This window comes from Aquarana catesbeiana, linkage group LG03, assembly GCF_042186555.1.
Source record: "Aquarana catesbeiana isolate 2022-GZ linkage group LG03, ASM4218655v1, whole genome shotgun sequence".
In the NCBI taxonomy this organism is placed as follows: Eukaryota; Metazoa; Chordata; class Amphibia; order Anura; family Ranidae; genus Aquarana; species Aquarana catesbeiana.
The window spans coordinates 613,272,902-613,294,982 of NC_133326.1; the positions used below are offsets into that span (position 1 = coordinate 613,272,902).

General features: G+C 42.0%; 1 protein-coding gene across 1 annotated transcript; it reads right to left on the reverse strand.

Annotated features, from left to right (window-relative positions):
- Nucleotides 1–2,928: 2,928 nt before the first annotated feature.
- LOC141133105 (beta-4C adrenergic receptor-like) lies at nt 2,929–14,184 on the reverse strand. The gene has a single exon (XM_073622250.1). The coding sequence runs from the start codon at nt 14,020–14,022 to the stop codon at nt 12,766–12,768; it is 1,257 nt and encodes a 418-aa protein (XP_073478351.1). The 5' UTR covers nt 14,023–14,184; the 3' UTR covers nt 2,929–12,765.
- Nucleotides 14,185–22,081: the final 7,897 nt, after the last annotated feature.

Genomic DNA, 22,081 nt, shown 5'->3' on the forward strand with positions numbered 1-22,081 from the left:
GTACACACGATCAGACTTTCCGACAACAAGTTTTGTTGGCGGAAGATTTGAGAACCTGCTCCCAAACATTTGTTGGCGGAAATTCCGACAGCAAATGTTCGATGGAGCATACACACGGTCGGACTTTCCGACAACGAGCTCACATCCAACATTTCCGGTCGGAGAATCCGACCGTGTGTACGCGGCATAATATTAACCCCTAACCCAAATCCTAACCCCTAACCCAAATCCTAACCCCTAACCCTAATGATAACCTCTAACACTAATATTAACTCCTAACCCAAACCTAACAAAATAAATAAATACATAATATATACAATATAATAAATATATAACATATAATAAATATAATTAAATAATTAAACCCAATTCCTAACCTTTAACCCCTTACAAAAAAAAAGTAAAAAAATTCATAAATAAAGAATAATAAATAAATCATCAATAAAAGCGGATGAAAGGGCTGATAAACATAGCAACAAATGATGAAACAGATGATATTTTTCTCTGTTGGCTAATAATGTCTAAGCTAAAAAACACTTAAAAATGCCTGTACAAACACCTGAAAAACGCATGAAAAAGCACTCAAAATTCCTGCATTGCACTGGATGACATAACTCAGGGTGCCAGAGGACAGAGAGGGAAAGGACAGCACTGAATCCTGCTAGAGCGGGGGGGGGGGGGGGGGTACTGCCTGCAAATCCAGCCTGCCTAGGAACACCCACTCCTCCAGACTGACATCCACCCGTCATGCCATTTTCACTTTTGCCTGACTCTTTTCAAGAGCCAGCTAGCTCACTGCCTACATCAGGGCTTAGGGCTCTTGTGAGGAGTACTGAGACAGGGTGCTGGGATGTATTCAGGAAGCTATGTACACAACCCTCCCATCAGCCATGATCTGCCTGAATCGCCTAGAGAAGAACAGAGACCCAGTGATAATGTGAATGGGGCTAAAATAATGTATGTTATGGAAATAAAAAGGGTTTAAAAAATGTAATTAGCATGTTGATGGTGGGGAAAGGAGGAACCAGGGAAGGCAAAATATGACCAGAATAAACTTCAACTTAGAGCTGAAGGGCGATTCACACCCGAGGCAGCCATGGTGTGCGATACCTTGTATTGATGTATCATACGGTTTGCTTTTTCTTTTTTTTTCAACTTTACTGGGATGTCACAAACTGACATTTCATTTGTCTTTATGCATCACAGTCCTGGGTAAGATGCACCGCGTTCAATTTTTTTCAGCACATACTGCTGTAGCGCAATGGTGTGAATTGAACTCATAGGATTCATATGCATTACCTGTCTAGCACTTCCAAACACATATGGGGTTGATTTACTAAAGGGAAATAGATTGTGCACTTTGCAGTTGCTCCAGAGATTAGTAAATTTGTAGAAGCTCTGCTGACTTTTATCATCCAATCATGTGCAAGCAAAAATGCTGTTTTTTTTTTCCTTGCATGTCATTGGGTATTCTTTTAATTGGGTATTCTTTGCCTCATTTACTAAGCTCTGGAGCAACTAAGTGCACAGCCTATTCACCTTCAGTAGATCAACCCCATGGTGTGAATGGGCCCTAAAACATGTAACAACACAAAGGTGTAATTGGGTCCTAAACCCAGGGCTACTTCCATCTCATTGATATCCAGAGAATTCAATTCTAATTTTTAAAATTAAAATGTCATCTTTTTTTTTTTTTTTTCTGTCCCCGTTAGGGACATTCCCCCTCTCTTCTCCTGTTTACTGTTATCATTGTAAGTGAAAGTGAAAGATGATCCCAAATTTTGGGTTGTCACCAGAACAGGAATAGAGGGGGCATCCTCCAATGAGGACACTAGTTCTGGGATTCCCTCACTTTGCAGGGGTTTCCTATCACTTTCCTATGAGACAGGAAGTGAAGGGAAATCTCCCCAATAGAACAATGATAGGGGTTATAACCCTGCCCCACTCTATCCAACATGAAAAAAAAACTTACTTTAGTTCTACTTTAATCATTTGTCAGCAGTCAACTCACTATGGCATATGAAAATCAATGGTGGAGATTTAATAAAACTGGAGAGTGAAAAATCTGGTGCAGCTCTGCAAAGAAAGAAAATCAGCTTCCGGGCTTTATTGTCAAAGCCTAAAGTGTTTTTTACCCCAACATTTCATATTCCTGATATGGGGCTGCTGTACCCATGTACTTGTATGAGAAAGTATCCTGTTCTCTTTGTATTGCTTCCCTTGTGTGAAATCCCTGGTGTTCCTGACAGTCCTTCTGCTTTCCTATTAAAAACTGACCACACTAAGCAGGAGACCACACCGGGGACAGTTCTCTAGCTGTGCTGGGAACTCAGTCTGCTCTCCTCCAATGATCAGATTTGTCCTGACACACCCCCTCTGCACAGCCATTCACTAGGAAGCTCAGTGTGCTGCTGCTTCTCCTCCCCCAGTTTGTATACAGAGAACAGAGGGAATGTGATCACTTATAAAAAAGTAAGAAAGGGTATTTATCTTTTTTTTTTTTTTTTTTTACATCTACTGTATACACAAATGTTTTGCCTTTCATTCCTTTTTTTAAACTGAATACGTTTTTTTTACAAGTGATCGTTTACATTTACTTTATTTGAACAAACTGAAGTTAGAAGCTGATTGGTTACCATGTACAGCTGCACCATATTCGAAATGCTCCAGTTTCAGTAAATCTCCCCCAATGTGATGATAACAGGATAACTGTCAATACCTCCCAGCAGCAGAGATTTAATTAGCCGTGTCGCCCTCACCTTCCCTGTAAATGATGGGGTGGGGCACAGATAAAGAGGAAGAACGAGTGTCCCCCCCCCCCCCCCCGTTACCTTCAATCAGGTAGCATCCCACTCCCACCCTTTCACACTCTCATATCATTAGAAACACCTTTACAATTTTCTCGCGCATTCCACGCCTTATACACCGTTTCACTGTGCCATGGAACACCTTTAATTACATATATAAAAATAGTTCTGTTAGATATTTACTCCATTAATACTGTATATACATAATTTAGATATTTAATTTCTATACATTCTTTCTTTTTTTTTTATACAATTTATACATGAATTACACTTTGCAATGCTGTACACGTATGTGCGTGTTTGTGTAAGCATGTCCAGGACATTATGTGGGCGACGATCATTGCACTTTACTCGCTGAAATTCCCTATAATGGAGATAAAAATGCCACTGAATTGTGAGCCTGCTGCTTACCATGAAGATCCAATACATACAAAGCTATATACATACATCACATGCTGGGTGAAAACCCCATCAGATTGACCTGAATAAAATGGAAAGTGCACCTGTCACTTGTACTCAACAGGGGGCAGTATTGTCAGGGGAGATATTGCAGTTTTTGGAGGTACTGAAGAGTTAAATCATTAAAGGCTCATTTAGATTTAGTGCTTTGCAATTTTAGAATTTTAGATAATGGTCAGCCATGAATGCGCCTATCACATTAAGATGCGTCTTTGACACGTTTGCGTCATGCTAAATAATGCTTTATAAACCCTCTGTGATGGCTTTCTATTGCAGCAAGAATTATACCCCCTGTCGCTTTCGGTAAGTGTAATGCCGACAACAAAATCCTGGATTTATTTCCGACGGATGTTGGCTCAAACTTGTCTCGCACAAATGTTGTCGGAAATTCCGAATGTCAAGAACGCGGTGATGTACAACACGTACGACGGGACTAGAAAAATGAAGTTCAATAGCCAGTGCGGCTCTTCTGCTTGATTCCGAGCATGCGTGGAATTTTGTGTGTTGGAATTGTGTACACACGATCGGAATTTCTGACAACGGATTTTGTTGTCGGAAAATTTGAGATCCAGATCTCAAATGTCCGATGGAGCCTACACACGGTCGGAATTTCCGACAACAAGCTCCCATCGAACAATTGTTGTCGGAAATTCCGACCGTGTGAACGCGGGATTACTGTCCACCATTCACATCCCATTCAAGTAAATGGAGCTGCTCTGCAAGAACCTTGCAACCACATGCAATGCAGGTGGTCGCAGCGCGTTAGTGCGGGGTCCAAAGAGTGAGGAGGTGATGCAATGGGGTTGATTTACTAAAAGCAAATAGACTGTGCACTTTGCAGAGCTTAGTAAATTAGGTAAATCTTCACTTTGGAAAGAATACCCAATCACGTGCAAGGGAAAAAAAACAGCATTTTTGCTTGCACGCGTTTGGATGATCGAAGTCAGCAGAGCTTCTGCTTATTTACTAAGCTCTGGAGCAACTGCACTTTGTCTATTTGCCTTCAGTAAATCAACCTCACTGCCTTCTCTCTGCCTGTCAAATTCTCTCTGAAAAGCATTTTGAACGCGGATCACTCATCAGAGACCAAAGCATTTGTGAACGAGGCCGAACACTACATGTCTGATAAATTTTGTTGTGACGCAAAGCAATGCAAATGCAGCCATGTGAACGACACCGTCCACTCCAGTACACAACTGACACAGAGGAGTTTGTAAAGGCTTCAAAAACACCAAGGAAACACTGCTTGTGAAGCGAAGGTAAACCTAGTCTTAAAGTGGTTGTAAACCCTCACATATATCCAGTGAAGAGAACAGATGATACACAGAGATGAAACAAATCTCCCTACATAAGTTTTACATGTATATCTGCTGTCTTCAGCTTTATATATTCTTTAGAAAGTGAACAATTTTTACTTCATCTTTCAGCACTGGGAGTGAAGTCTTGGCATTCACTATGTGTGAGCTGATTGGAGGAATTGTGAGCTGATTGGAGGAAATGTGAGCTGATTGGAGGAAATGTGAGCTGATTGGAGGAAATGTGAGCTGATTGGAGGAAAGGCCCCCCCCCCCTCTCCACATAGGCAGAGGAAGATATAAACATGCCGAGCTGTGCTGTGAATAGACAAGCTCTCTGCTAATCTATTTATAGCACCCACCCCACACAAATTTTTAGCTGCTCTGAGAATTTGTCAGAAGTTATCATGTTGATAACAGTGGAACGAAGCAGCAGAAAGACACGGGACTTAGGGCTTTGACGAGAGATAAGTAAACACTACAGATATATGTGCCCAGCTCAGACTTCATGAATCGGGTCACATCCACTTTTATTTGTTAGAGAATTCTCTTTCCTGCAAGAGGTCTGAGACTCTGTCAGGGGGGCATAGCTGAAAAGAAGGTGAAAACATCCTGCAACTAAGGCTGGGCGCACACCTTTGAATCTGTATTTTCTTTGTATGGTTTCGATGTGCATTTTTTTACATTCATTTTTCATGCACTGATATTGAAGTCTATGGGGCCAAAAATGTGCTTTGATCCACCACAAAAGCACCCATGGTATTTTCCCCCAATGCGTGTCAGCGCAGCGTGCAAGTGTGATGGTCCCCATAGAAATGAATAGAAAGCCTCTTGTCATGCACTAGTCAATGCGTGTTAAATCGCACAGATGTGATTAGGGACTTAAAGTGGTTGTAAACTTCAGACAGTAAATATGAACAGAGCTAATATCTCTATTGTGTGTACTTGTCTCAATTAAAAGCATTAAGTGTCATTTCTGTCTGTTGCTTCGTTCCTCTGCTATCAACATGAATTACTTATTACAAGTTTTCCTGACATCAAGAGAAAAAAAGTGACAGGGGAGGGACCTCCAGCTGATTGACAGCCTCAGATCTGTTCCTGTGTTTTGTGTGAAGGGGGGTGTGTCCCTTCCTTCCAAATAGATGTCAGAACTCTCCTTACTTGATCTCTCCACCCCGTTTTCTGGAAGCTCAGACAAGCTTTATAATTTCTGCACTTTGAATGGATGTAGAGAAGAGAAGACTGCAGATAGACAGGTACAACTTATGTAGGAGGATATGTTTCATCTCTGTGTATCACCTGAGGATAGTTACTTCACTGGGTATATATAAGGTTTTACAACCACTTTAAATTCCCCAAAGTAAGAGAAAGCCACTTGGTGATCCAACCCCCCTCCTGAAAATACCAGATTTGCTTTAACAGACTTTTGATGATTAATCAAAAAATAATTTTAGAAGTTCACTAGGAAATACCAGCATCACTGTGGCACAGAGTCTTTAAAGCTGCTTCATAAGTCACTGCTTTTTTTTTTTTTTTGGCTGGCAATACACGTTAAGATTAGAAATCCCCCTCAGATCTGCCAACAACTATGCAGTTCAAAGGCCTGACTGGATACAAAGTGACGTATTTATTTAAAAAAATGTACAGAGTTGTTCATCCATCGAAACTGCAAGTAAAGATGTTCTGTGCAAATGAGGCAAAATCAAATATTCTTAGGCTATATTCTCTGCAAATTAAATGTTAGACTGTTTTTTTTTCCCAGTGAATAGGGAAAATACTGCATTATGGCCACTAGATGGCATCAAGTATGATAGGAAATGGGTATGCTCCTCCGCACCATGTAGTGGCCATAATGCAATACCTCTCCCCTCTTTTAAACTGTTTTATTTTAAATGAAAAGGGAAAATACTGCATTATGGCCACTAGAGGGAGCTGAGTATCACAGAACATAAGTATGCTCTTCATCTCCATCTAGTGGGCATAATGCAATACATTCCCCTTTCAAAATGTTTTATTTTAATCTCCTTTATTTTAAAATATTTTGCCTACGAATGTGTATTTTTATGTAGACTGCTTTCCACTATATTGTATGTTTGTCCTTGCCCCTTGACGCCCTGCAAGACTACCTCTCATGTTTTTCTGTATTTCTGTACCTCTACCATCTGCAGTTGCAGATTGTTCTGTTCTAAATCTTCAATAAAAATGTATTGAAATAAAATGTTTTATTATAAATGAAAGGGGGGAGGGGACACTGCATTATGGCCACTAGAGGGAGCTGAGTATCATAGGAAATAAGTATGCTCCTCAGCTCCATCTAGTGGTCATCATGTAATACTTTCCCTTTTCAAACTGTTTTCTTGTAAATGAAAAAGGGAAACACTGCAATATGGCCACTAGAGGGAGCTGAGTATCTTAGGAAATAAGTATGCTCCTCAGCTCCATCTAGTGGTCATAGTGCAATACTTTCCCCTTTCAAAATGTTTTATTTTAACCTCCTTTATTTTATAATATTTTGCCTACGACTGTGTATTTTCATGTAAACTGCTGCATTCCTACTCTATGTGTTTCCTTGCCCCTTGACACCCTGCAAGGCTACCTCTCGTGTTTTTTTGTATTTCTGTACCTCTACCACCTGCAGTTGCAAGTCGTTCTGTTCTAAATCGTCAATAAAAATGTAGTGAAATAAAATGTTTTATTTTAAATGAAAGGGGGAAAACACTGCATTATGGTCACTAGAGGGAGCTGAGTATCATAGGAATTAAGTATGCTCCTCAGCTCCATCTAGTGGTCATAATGCAATACTTTCCCCTTTCAAACTTTTATTTTAAATGAAAAGGGGAAACGCTGCATTATGGTCACTAGAGGGAGCTGAGTATCATAAGAACTAAGTATGCTCCTCAGCTCCCTCTAGTGGCCATAATGCAATACTTTCCCCTTTCAAACTGTTTTCTTTTAAATGAAAAAGGGAAACACTAAAATATGGCCACTAGAGGGAGCTGAGTATCAAAGGAAATAATGCAGTATTTTCCCCATTCACATATTTTTTTTTCAGATAACATTCAATCTGCAGCGACTATAGCTTGAGAACATTCGATTTTGCCCCATTCGCACAGAACAAATTTACCAGTGGTTTAGACAGGGGAACAGCTATGCAATTTTTTTTCATACATATACACCAAAGTAATAGGCTTGTTTAAGTAGACCCTCAAATTTTAAAGTTTTCATAAATTTAAGGAGATTGTACAATTTGATTGCAGCATCTATGGTCAGTGTTTGAGATGTATGCTCAATGTTTGTACATCTATGGTCAATGTTTGTACAGGGGACAGGTACACTTCATATAAGATCACTTACATGTAATGCTATCATTCATGGCTTATTCAAGCAAAATGTGTGCAAAATGCAGAGCGGAAGGATTTATAAATGCTGCAGGAAAGTGATGGTGTTGATGGGCATAAACCAATCCAGTTCCAGCAGTCAACTTTCTTCTTTGAATTAGACGCAGACAGCTGGCACCTGATTGGTGGCTGCAGGCAACACCCCCCATTCTTCACCCCCTCCAGCCTTTATAAACCAGTCCCAGCGGAATTCATGCTCATCTGGTGCTGTTTTACTCGGCTGCCTCGCAGCTGCCTTCCAAACAAGCGGCTTCATTCACTTTCCGAGGGTTCCCTAGCTCCAAGGCAAGGATGCAGAAATTCAGGGCTTGCTTTAACTAATAACATGCCAGTGCACAATGACTGGACGACGCTTCATTAAAAATAAACTGGCTAGACGGCTTGACGCAAAACAGTGTCTCCCTATGGGGCAGGTCCTAGAAAAAGGGGACAGGGGGAAAACAGCACCAGATTTATGGCTTACAAATCACTCAACGCATGACCTTAAGCGACAACCTATCCGATCTACCTGAAAATACTGCTGTGTATTCCTATATTAGCATCCTTAGAAAGTGCATACGGAAATACTCGCCATACACGGGGAAATCATTGGGCCTGATTGCACATCCAGTATTTGTTAAACCAAACAGTTTAAAGAGAACCTGTCGCAATGGGATCTGCAAGAGTTCACTACCCGAATAAAGCCCAGGCTGCCCAGGTTAATGTTGTAATGTAAAATAAATTCTCTAAAAAAAGGAGCTGCCATGTTAAATAACTAACCGCAAGGTGCTGGGCACAAGCCAGCAGCTCATTGGAGGGCACTCCGACTATTCTTGGCAATGGTAGACTGAATTTAAACCAAAAATGTAACATATTGCAGCTTATCAATCATTAGAAGTGGTGACTGCCTTAGTTTTCTTTTGTTAGATTTTTTCCTTCTGCTTTCACCTAGTGATCTGCCCAGTAATACACCTCTTGTATTAGAGTGCCCCCCACTCTGGATGAAGGAGAACGGGGGCACCTCTGGACAGCAGCATTGTCAGTTTGTCAGGTTGGGTTCACACTATGTGCGGTGCGGGACACAGCAGGGGGACCGGTGCATCCCTGTTCTCTGTTTCAGGTCTAAATTATGTCCGAATTTTTGCCTGAATTCAGACCTGAAATGGAGCCAAAGATGCACAGGACCCTGCTGTTGTGCTCTCCAATGAGAGCCTGTCACACTCTCCCGCCATGCAAATTGGGTGTGGGGAAATGCGAATTGAATGTGGTGAAAACCGCATTCGATTCGCCCCACATCCAATTCACATAAGTGTGAACCCAGCCTTAGAGTTTTAGGCTCCACTCACACCTATGCATGTTGCTTTTAGAGCGTTTCTGCGGTGCTTTTTGCATTTTTTTACAGCGGTAGTACTGCAATTGCATTTTATATGCTTTTTTGGGGGGAAAACGCAAGACATGCTTTTCTGCAGCTTCTCCATTGAAGTCTATTGAACCAAAAAAGCAAAAAAAAAAAAAAGCACTGTTTTGCATTTAAAAAAGTCACAGACCCTTTCCAAAAAACGCAGAGGCACAAAAATGCATTGATGTGAACGTGTTCCATAGGAACCCTAGTTAAAAAATAATGTCCTGCATTTCCTGCAAAAAGCAGGAAAAAACACATTGGTGTGAATGGAGCCTTAAATGCACTAGAAGATTTAGATACACTAACAAATGGAAGTCCATTCAATCAACAGTAACCTCTTGCACACGATACTCCTGTTTAAGCATCTACTTTTTCAGACTTTTTTTTTGTTTATGTATTTTCGCACATTTTCGCGCATATGCGTTTGCGCAATTATTTCGCGCTTGCACGGAAGCTTGTTCTTGGATTGGCACTGTCAATGGACAAATCTGTGTGCATTTGCGCAAACATGTGGTGTAAATTACTGACCAAAAATGCAGATTTTTCTATCTTTTTTTTTTTTTTTTTTTTTACTGAAGAATGCACAGCGCTTGTTTACACGCCTGTATGCATAGGCACATTACAATTAATGGGCTGTATTTTAGCTAAGAATAAAATAAGCTGTACGGAGCATTTTCAGTGTGCAAGAGGCCTTAGAGTTCTGTTTCTTTTGGGATAAAAGTTTTACATAAATATATAAAAGCTGATAAATGTAAGCACCCCTGTCCGTGGTAAATGGGTTGCCTCAACCCTCTAAGTGCTACATATCCAGGACAGCTTGTTCTGTTCAAAAAACACAGGCAGGATCACCAGGTGAAAATAAAGGAAAAAAAAGCCTATGAAAGAAAAACAAATGCAGCCACCACATCTATGAATTGGTAAGTTGTAATGGAGTTTTTCTGCAAAAACATTGGCGATCTAAACCAGAAATTTAGAGCCCCTTCAAATCTGCACACACATGCACAATGTCATTCTCGCCTAAGTCAAGAAAGGAGGAAATGCTGCCGGCCAGCACAAAAAAAACACCTAAAGTGGTATTAAAACCAAAAATTTAATATATTGCAGCTTACCAATCATTAGTTGTGGTGACTTTCCTTTTGGGATAAAGGTAAGTGGTAAGTGTCAGCGGTAAATAGTTTGTCTCAACCAAAACCCTCCTAGATAGTATTTTCTTAACCACTGTATAAACAAAACAAAAAAGCTGGAACATACGCTTTTGTGCGTTTTCAAGCTTCTTTGAGTTTTTTTTGTGCTCTTTGGGGCACTAGCTCCTATCAAATACGCAAGTTTGGTGAGGTTTTTTTTTTTTTCTGCCTGTAGGAGCATATGCCTGAAAAAGCCATAGTGTGCATGGACACATTGGCTATCATGGAGGGGAGATTCTAGGTACAAAAAATAAGAGCTCAAAAGCCTGTAGGAGCTGCTTCTTTGAGCTTCTTTGAGCTGCAGTGTGCATGAGCCCTTTGTGAAAAAAAAAAACAAACGCTTATGCTCAAAAAAGCTCAAAGGAGCTTGAAGAAGCTCATTAAAAACATGCCCAAGAGCACAAAAAAAGCACAAGCTTCAAGCTGAAATAAAAGCGCAAATGCCTGTAAAAGCAGTTTTTTTTTTGAGCTGCAGTGTGCATGATCCCTAAGCTCCACGCACACTATAAGCTAAAAGAAATGCCAGATAAACACTGGATGAAAAACTATCATAATGGCATTTTTGTGCTAGCTTTTAGCAGTGTTTTAGCATCAGATAGGAGAATTCAGTTTTTTGTTAATGCTGGCAAATCGCTCCCAAAAAAAACGTTTTTTGTCTGATCCTAGAGGCTGAAGCTTCAAAAATGCCTCTAGACTGAAATAGTGTGCAAGGACACATAGGATAACAATTTGCTTCTAGAAGCAGAAAAAAAAAATGCTCATAAGCTGCTGCTAGGTATGTTTTTTTTAACGCTAGTGTGCATGGAGCCTCACTGGCAGGATCACCAGGTGAAAATAAAAGAAAGAAAGGTTAAAAAAGAAAACGAATGCAGCTATCCCATCTGAGAATCGGTAAGTTGCAATATAAAAAAGGTTTATTTTTGGGTTTAGTGATGCTTTAAAGGGGCTGAAATATTAAGGCTGACTTCTCCTGTTCACACTAGTGCAATTTGCAGGGCACAACAATGGAAATCACATTATTTTCTATGGTGCCTGTTCACATCAATGCAATACAGTGCAATGAAGTTTGTGAAAAGGTGCAGGTGCTTTTTTTAATGCTACGTCGTGCCCTTTTGGCCCCATAGACTTCAATGGGGAAAATGCATGTATGTGTTTTTTGGCATTATTTTGTGATTAACAACCTCCTACAAATAAACGCATAAAAAAGCACATAAAAACCCAAAGAAAAGCACTGAAAATGCATGATTATGCAGCAGCACTAGTGTGAACCCAGGCTACAATGCGCAGGCTCTAGAGCTGTTGTTCTGCTTCTAGCTTAAATAGCAAGTCACAGGTCTGAAGCAAGCATGCAGCCAGTGAAGTCCTGTCCTGCACTCACGTTCTGATCAACAGTAGTGAGTAGTATACCTTTAAGAAATGAAAAAAAAAACAAGGGCAGCTTTAATTTTAATGCACGTTACTTATAAAAGTAAAACGTTTTGTAAATCGCTTTAGCCTGCTCTACAACACTGTGGTCTTGCTTTGTAAATAACAGGATTGCTTTTAACGATTTAACTTGAATTATTTGTACATTTTTTTTTTTTTTAAGAAGGAAATCTTAGATTTTTTTTATAGCTATCCAAAATAAAACTGTCCAAACTGACAGCACGTTACATGACCTGCAAACCCAAGTCATACATTTTCTAGCAGGTCAGACTTCTTCATCCAATACTAGGTACAGTCAACACTCATTATGAATGACTCACTATTCATCAACATCAAGATTGGCATAAAAAAAAATGTTTGGTCATAAGAGCCGTAAGATCACCCCGTGTATGGCCAGTGTAACATTTTCTAGAAAATTAGAATGATTTCCATTGAGAAACATTTTAATTTCCTAGAAAACCCTGCTAATATTACATACATGTTCACCATGGTATAGTAGTAGTCAGACAAATACGGTATAAAAGACAATATATAGCCTATAAAGAGAAACTATTGTTGGATTAACCCAGGAGGAGTATCAAGTAAACACTTAAAACAGCTCTTCTATACTGTAGTGTCAATTTGATCACAGTGAATCCTTAGACTTAGCATTTGGGACTCACGAAACAAGCAGTAAGTACTCCTTTGTCGAGAATTTTTTTTTCACTTGTGCATATTAAAGCAGAAAAAATACAAAATAAAAAAAAAAGGTAATCCCTAAGGCCACAAATGCCGTACAGCAAAGGGCTCGGCGGAATGAAGGCTCCGTTCAGTGGCTTACACGTTGGACTGATCAGGTTGGTGGGGATGTCCGTTGCTGTTTTTCAGACTGGTCTCCTCAGTCCGGCTACTACACCGGCTACTGCTACTCAGGCTGCCGTTGCCCATTTCGGCGTCACCGAGGTGTTTGAGGCCATCACAGTCCAGCTGATTGCTTGAGGAGTACTGATTCCGTTTAGCGTCCTTGGTTAGCGCGTGCAGTTTGCGGTCCACCGACCTATTGCAGCAAAGCAGCTTTGTAAACGCTTTCCTGAAATCCGGGCTCCTGCAGTAGATGATGGGGTTAAGCCCTGAGTTAATGTAACCCAACCAGTTCAAAAACAAGAAGACGCTGTCATCTATTAACGAAGTGCAAAACACCTTGATGATGTTGGCTACGAAGAAGGGCAGCCAGCAAAGGGTAAAGACCCCCATGATGAAGCCCAAAGTCTTTAGAGCTTTGTGTTCTTTGATGGCCAACAACCCTGAGGGCCTCCTTTTCGAAGTCCTTTTGTTTTTGGTGGAGGGAACGGGGGTCCCGTTGAACCTCACTTTGTCCTTTTCTATCAAGTTGACCTGCCGACTGGCCACTATGAAGACCTTGGCGTACACAAAAATCATGATGATCAAGGGGACGTAAAAAGACATGGTGGAAGATACAATGGCGTAAGGCATGTTGGTGACAAAGTTGCAGCATTTGGGGTCCTCATAGCATTCCTTGGCTATTTTGTTTTTGTTATCCCTCCACCAGTGCATCATAATGGGCAAGAACGATATCAAGGCGGAAATGGCCCACACTAAACAAACGATAAACCTGGCTCTGGCTTTGGTCACCAGCGTCTCGTACTTCAAGGGCGAGGTGATGGCGACGTATCTGTCCACGGCTATCACACACAAGGTCTCTATGCTGGCTGTCACGCACAGGACGTCCACCGAGGTCCACAGTTCGCACACCAGGATGCCGTAGAGCCAGTTGCCGGTGACTAGGAGGGTGGCACCTGGGGGCACCACTAAGACGCCCATAATGAGGTCAGCGCAAGCCAAGGAGGTGATGAAGACGTTGGTCATGGTTTGCAGCCTGGGAGTCTTGGCTATGGCTATGATCACCAAGGAGTTTCCAACCACAATGAGCAGGATCATCAAGGTCAAGGCTGCGCCCATCAGCCACTTCTGGGTCGGAGTCAGCTCGTAGTTGCTGCTGTGGTTGCTGCTGTGGTTGCTGCTGTGGTTGCTCAGGTCAGTCTCATTCATGCTGTCCCCCAGGCACAGAGACATGGTGGCTCCTTACAGCTGCTCCGGCTCTCAGTCCTGGAGGGGGCCACACACAGGGGCCAGCAGAGCTCTCTGCAGCCCCGTGGAGGAGTCGGATCGTTGTGCCATGTCAGGCTGCGAGCGAGCAACTGGTGAGAGCGGCGGACTGAGCAGAGGACTTCACTCTGCCGGGATGGTGGGGGAGGCGGGGCTGCACGAAAGTGACAGCTGAGTCCGGGCAACGCCAGACCGAGAGGAGGAGGAGGAGGAGGACGGAGCCTGGGCTGCTGAGATAACACTCTAATCATACAGATAGCACTCTGATCCTAGCGATGTCTGGGAGGGATCTATCCAGCACACCCGAGATCTCTACTAGTCTCTCTCAACTGTACAGAACACAATGGAGGTTGGATTACCCACCTGACCATTGGGGCAACTTTTTTCATTTTTTGCACGTTACATTTGTTTTCTCTTCAACACACTAATATATATATATATATATATATATATATATATATATATATATATATATATATATATATATATATATATATATATATATATATATATATATATATATATATATATATATATGTACTGTATACATATATATAGATTTTTTTTTTCTGAAAGCAAAGACCCTGGAAAATAAAATTGGTTGTAGCTTTATTAGAAAAAAGAAGATTGCGCAAACCAAAACACATTATTACACAATCAAGCAAAAACACATAATATGTGAGTGAATTAATCCATGTGAATCAATTATTAATGTGTTAAAAAGTCCCAAAAAAACACATTTTTTATTTAAAAATGTGACAAATGAAAGCAACTTCTGATTATTTTGTTACAAAAGTCCCAAATCACATGAGGAAAAGAGGTAACAATAAAAGGAGTGATTACTACCTGTGGGGCATGCTTTTAAAAAAGTAGGGTGGCACAGTGGTGTAGTGGGTAGCACTCTCGCCTAGCAATAAAAAGGGTTGCTGGTTTGAGTCCCAACCACGACACCACCTGCTGGAGTTTGCATGTTCTCCCTGTGCCTGTGTGGGTTTCCTCCGGGTACTCCGGTTTCCTCCCACACTCCAAAGACACATCTCCAACTCACATTCATGCACTAGGGCCAAAATTGGCCCTAGTATACGAATGTGAGTTGGGGACCTTGGATTGTGGGCTTCTTGAGGGTAGGGACCGATGTATGAGGAAAGTGCTGCGTAAATCGACGGAGCTATATGGGTACCTTAAATAAACAATAATATAATAGATGAGCATCTTAAGGAGACACAATGTACAGGGAAAGGGACACACTCCCACACTCACACTGGATGGGCTGGTGTCTTTATTCAACCTTACTAACTATGTAACTAGGTGCAGCACCTAGAAATCTACAATGACAATTCAATGATTTCTGGCCTGGATCTGGTGATCGGTTCTGGCGAATGAAATGCTTTCTCTGCCTGTGAATTGTAAACACAGGCAGAGAAATTAATGTCACCTCCCCTCGTGGAGCCCTTTTTGGTTCTAGTTGCACCAACTCTACACTGACGCAGTACACATAGGTACACTTATTGCCCCCCCCCCCCAGTTTCCCAGTTCACTGCCGGACACTGTGTCACCAAGTGCATTTTTCAGATTTTTCACTGATCACTGTACTGGTGTCACTTGTGACACTAATCAGCATTAGGGCAGTTAGTAGTAGGCCCTGGTAGCTTTAGTGTACCCCCTATTAACCCCATAATACAGGCTTAACCCTCCAGTTAACCCTTTCACCCCCTGTCACCAGTGTCACTAATATACTGTACAGATCTCTTTTCTGATCACTGTATTTAGTGTCACCGGTGACGCTAGTTAGCCAGTTAGCTAGTTACTGTCACCGGTTTTTATAGCATCAGGGTACCCGCCATATATTACGAATAAAGATTTAACTCCCTGATCGACCCCCAGTGTAGGTTTTAGTGTCAGTTAGGGTCAGCGTCAAGCCAAAGCAATGTCAGATTAGTGCCAGTAGCGCTAACACTCACGCACACACCATACACCTCCCTTACTATTATAGTGTTTGAACGGATCAATATCTTTGATCTGATCAGAACTATATTAGCGTCCCCAGTAGTTTGCAGTAACACTTGGTGACGTGGCGAGTCCCATAAGTGCAGTTCAAGCTGGTGCAGTGGCTAGCACAAGTAGTGTCCCGCAGCCACCAAGAGTTCGAACACAGGCCCGTAGAGCCCATAGTGCCCTTACCGTTGCATATGCCAATCCTAATTGGGAGCCCATCACTTCTGCAGTGCCCGTACTTCCCCCAATCACTGGCCAACCCCGAATTCAGGTGGAAACAGTTGATTTTACTTCACTTGATTTTTATTCACTGTTTTTCACAGAAGATCTCTATAGATCTATTGTGGCCCAAAGCAATTTGTATGCTGGCCAATTCATCACTGCTAATCCCCAGTTGACCCTTGCCAGAGAATGGAAACCTGTTACAGTTTCCGAATTCAAGGCCTTTCTGGGCCTATCCCTCCTCATAGGCATTACTAAAAAGAGTGCATTGCGGTTATATTGGTCCACTGACCCAATTCACCATATGCCTGTGTTCTCTGCTTCCATGACCAGGACGCGATACGAGCAAATTTTGTGGTTCATGCATTTCAATGACAATGAGTCAACTGATTAAATTTTCTGGCAGCTTGTCTTTCAAACAGTATCTCCCCAGCAAGCGTGCCAGATATGGGGTCAAGTTGTATAGGCTCTGTGACAGAGCAACTGGCTATACATATAGTTTTATGGTTTACGACTGAAAAGACAGTCACATGGAGCCCCCCAACTGCCCAGACAACATAGGGAGCGCTGGCAAGATTGTTTGGGCCTCGGTGTCACCCTTATTCGGAAAGGGGTACAACTTGTACGTGGACAATTATTACACAAGCGTGCCACTTTTTAGTCACCTTTTTGATTGTGGAATTGGCACATGTGACTCCGTGCGATCTAATCGCTGGGGCTTCTCCCAACGGCTCATAGATTCCTGACTCAGACGGGGGGAAAGAGCCTGCTTGAAGTGTAATAATTTGCTCGCAGTGAAGTGGAGGGATACACAGAATGTTTTCGTTCTGTCTTCCCTTCACGCAGATATGTCAGTCGAAATTCCAACAATGACTGGTGTTGTTGTGAAGCCCCTCTGTGTCCACGAATACAACCTTAAAATGGGAGGGGTGGACTTCAACGACCAGATGATGGCACCGTACGTAATTGCCCGTAAGGGTAGACACTATAATAATGTATATTTATTCCAATTGGCTCTGCTGAATGTTTATGTGCTATACAAAGCGTCAGGGCGAACTGGATCCTTCCTAAAATTCCAGGAAGAGATCATCACAGCCCTTCTGTTTCCAGACGGTGCTGTAGCACCATCTGGAAACAGAAATAGACCCCATTTTTTTCAAAAAAGAGTACCTGTCACTAACTATTGCTATCATGGGGTATATTTATATTGCCTGTGATAACAATAATAATTATAAAAGAAAAAAAAAATGAAAGGAACAGTGTGAAAATAAAATAAAAAAACAAGGGCCATTTTCTGTATATGTGCTTAGATATAGTCTTGGTTATATATAGATAGATTAAGATGTGTCATAGTGTGTATTTGCGCTGTTTTGCTGCTCTCGGCTGAGGGAAATTAATATTCACTCATGTATATAATGCACTGTGTTATTGTAGGGATTGGGATAGAATGTGTTTCTATGCTGTCTATTTCTTCTCTTTCCGGTGTTCCTGCACCCATTACGTCTTCCTTGGCTAAGGCGAGACAGTGACTTCAGCTTGTATAACAATGCTAATATTTTCTATTTTTCCAGGTGTACATAGTAGATAGTTTGTATATAAGGCTACTGTTATTGTATTTTTCCCTCATTTGTTCGGGTGGTACGCCACACGTAAAACTGTAAATACTGTCTTCTATTTATCTGTCCTTGTGTGAACTGCCACTTGCCTATTTACATATGTTATGTATACCTACTTCATGTGGTACGCCACATGTATTGTTACTTTGTTTATCCTTCCCTGTTACCCCACCTATCCCAGTTTTTGCCAGGACATCCACTCTCAAGCTTGAGAGTTAAAATTTATTTTTCTTTGCAAACTCTGAGACGTAGTTTCCTAGGCAGGGGGAGGATGTAGCACCCTGGTGTTTAGGCAGGGTTGCTAACAAATTTAGTTTGCCAGGTAGTAATTGTCCTGGCTAATTGTTAGCGGATTCACTGATTTCCCTCTAATTCTGGAATTGCTGCACCTTTTCTCTTCAGTCACTAGGTGGCATTGTGGCTGGTGACATTAGATTGACAAGGGCATAGCAAGGTCAGATCATAAATGGATGGGGTGTCTCAGCCAATTGGCAGGGATTTCTTTAGTCCCTTGGCCTTCTGGGAGAGCTTATTTATTTGGGTGGAGTCAGGTAATCGGGGTTCTGTGCCACCTGGACAGCTGTCTAGGTCTAGGTGGACATGTGTTATGTCACCCCGGGTTACTAGGCTGGAAGCCTATCCCGGGGACACCTGGCTGCTAGGCTGCCTGAGGTCTATCCAGGAGCAGGAGAAGCAGCATAGGGATGGGACTGCAGGATTGGAATTCAACCGAGTTGCGAAGGTTCAGCCGGATGGGGAACCAGCTGTGGACGGAGGTAAAGGGGAAGCAGTCGCCACTAAAGGACCATCCACTTTATTACCGGAGACTACTGTGAGTAAGTTTGAGCAAGTACAAGAGCAGTCTTCTCACCAGCCAGGGACGGTGAAGAAGTGGGAAAGCTTCAGCGAGTGCCAAAACAGGGACCCAGCAGGTTAGCGGGGGAGACGCTTGAGGAGTATACAGTGGGTTAGCTGTGGAAGAGCTCAGGAGATCTCGTGATGAAAGGGATCTGGAAGTCTAGTGAGAGACTGGGAGCTCAGTGAGTGAAGACCTACAGTGGGATACTCTGAGATAAGAGAAGAACTATTCTGTGTTACCAAGAGTTATGTACGACTACCTTTAGTGACTGTTACAAGTTCAGTTACCATAGGAGACAGCGGTCCTACCTATATAGATGTGGCATCCAGCTGAAGGCCTTTCCCTGTATAGCTGTCTACCTATAGTGTCTCGGAGCCTGCCAATTAACACTGCATCTACCCAAGGGTGTCCTGGCCCTAACCCGCTCTCCCGCAGTTCGTGTTGAGAGACAATAAATCTCTTGTTCGCATTCAAAAAGTGACTGGCGCCCAATTCTTCCATTTTGCATTACATTCACTATGCCTAGTAACCCACTCTACAAAGAAGGATGTCAGCTCTCCCTGACTCTGGAGTTCACCATCAGGCCCCTAGAGGTCCGAGAGGTCGCTACATATACATACAGTATATATACAGTGGGGACGGAAAGTATTCAGACCCCCTTAAATTTTTCACTCTTTGTTATATTGCAGCCATTTGCTAAAATCATTTAAGTTCATTTTTGTCCTCATTAATGTACACACAGCACCCCATATTGACAGAAAAACACAGAATTGTTGACATTTTTGCAGATTTATTAAAAAAGAAAAACTGAAATATCACATGGTATTCAGACCCTTTGCTGTGACACTCATATATTTAACTCAGGTGCTGTTCATTTCTTCTGATCATCCTTAAGATGGTTCTACACCTTCATTTGAGTCCAGCTGTGTTTGATTATATTGATTGGACTTGATTAGGAAAGCCACCCACCTGTCTATATAAGACCTTACAGCTCACAGTGCATGTCAGAGCAAATGAGAATCATGAGGTCAAAGGAACTGCCTGAAGAGCTCAGAGACAGAATTGTGGCAAGGTACAGATCTGGCCAAGGTTGCAAAAAAAAATTCTGCTGCACTTAAGGTGTCTAAAAGCACAGTGGCCTCCATAATCCTTAAATGGAAGATGTTTGGGACGACCAGAACCCTTCCTAGAGCTGGCCGTCCGGCCAAACTGAGCTATCGGGGGAGAAGAGCCTTGGTGAGAGAGGTAAAGAAGAACTCAAAGATCACTGTGGCTGAGCTCCAGAGATGCAGTTGGGAGATGGGAGAAAGTTGTAGAAAGTCAACCATCACTGCAGCCCTCCACCAGTCGGGGCTTTATGGCAGAGTAGCCCGACGGAAGCCTCTCCTCAGTGCAAGACACATGAAAGCCCGCATGGAGATTGCTAAAAAACACCTGAAGGACTCCAAGATGGTGAGAAATAAGATTCTCTGGTCTGATGAGACCAAGATAGAACTTTTTGGCCTTAATTCTAAGTAGTATGTGTGGAGAAAACCAGGCACTGCTCATCACCTGTTCAATACAGTCCCAACAGTGAAGCATGGTGGTGGCAGCATCATGCTGTGGGGGTGTTTTTCAGCTGCAGGGACAGGACGACTGGTTGCAATCGAGGGAAAGATTAATGCGGCCAAGTACAGGGATATCCTGGACGAAAACCTTCTCCAGAGTGCTCAGGACCTCAGACTGGGCCGAAGGTTTCCCTTCCAACAAGACAATGACTCTAAGCACACAGCTAAAATAACGAAGGAGTGGCTTCACAACAACTCTGTGACTGTTCTTGAATGGCCCAGCCAGAGACCTGACTTAAACCCAATTGAGCATCTCTGGAGAGACCTAAAAATGGCTGTCCACCAACGTTTACCATCCAACCTGACAGAACTGGAAAGGATCTGCAAGGAGGAATGGCAGAGGATCCCCAAATCCAGGTGTGAAAAACTTGTTGCATCTTTCCCAAAAAGACTCATGGCTCTATTAGATCAAAAGGGTGCTTCTACTAAATACTGAGCAAAGGGTCTGAATACTTAGGACCATGTGATATTTCAGTTTTTCTTTTTTAATAAATCTGCAAAAATGTCAACAATTCTGTGTTTTTCTGTCAATATGGGGTGCTGTGTGTACATTAATGAGGAAAAAAAAATGAACTTAAATAATTTTAGCAAATGACTGCAATATAACAAAGAGTGAAAAATTTAAGGGGGTCTGAATACTTTCCATCCCCAATATATATATATATACATATATATATATATATATATATATATATATATATATATATATATTTTTTTTTTTTTTTTTTTTTCTGAAAGCAAAGACCCTGGAAAATATATGTTGCGCTATGTTTGCACAATTTATCAAGTGCACATTTTCAGGAAAAAATAAACTAAAATTAATTTTAGTACAATCAAACACAATATTATACCCAATTGTTTGGTAAAATATAAAAGACAGGGTTGTGTTGAGTAAATAGATACCAAACATGACAAGTCTTAAAATTGCTCATGCCTGTCGAATTGCAAAAAAAACCCAAAAAACGATAGCACCCAAAATTTTCCATAGGCGAAGCTTTGAAACCCTTTACAGGTAATGATTTTAGAGTTAACCATGCGCCATGGCCCTAAAATTATTGCTCTCACGCTGATGTTCGTGAAGATACCTCACATGTGATGTTGGGGTGTATTCGGGGTCGGTGCTAGGACAAGGTCATCCAGCGCCCAGGGCAAAGATGCCAAACTGTGCCCTCTCTCCTGTTCATGATGTGCAAGCTTAGGGGATTCTATGCCGAGCAATCACTTGCTTGTCAAAATCCCTGCCACTGTTACCACTCCTGTCAGCCTTGTAACAGAAGTAAGGTGTCCCCATCCCTACAGTAAACCATCGTGTCCAGGGCAGCACCTTCCACAGACCCCTTATCCTGGCCTTGTGCTGAGTTACGGAGGTGCTTTAATTTTTTTTTATTATTTTTATACTTTTTTTACACATTTTATTATTTTTTTTAACTTTATTGCTGTCACAAGGGGGCTAGCATGGATAGGTGACAAGTCCTCTCTATAGACACAATGGGCATCTATTAGACCCCCAATGCCTCCCTTGCCCTCTACTGCAACTATTCAAACAGGCATTGTGCTGGAATAGCTGCATTCTTGACTACGCTAGCTGAGGAATAGCAGCTGTGACCCGGGAAGTGATGTAATACACGATGCTTCAAGGGTCATTAGTCGCAGGGGGGGATCAGGAAATGGATCAGTTCCCTGAGTTCCTCCTCTTTTCAGTGGGAAATCAGTTTCCCACAGTCTGG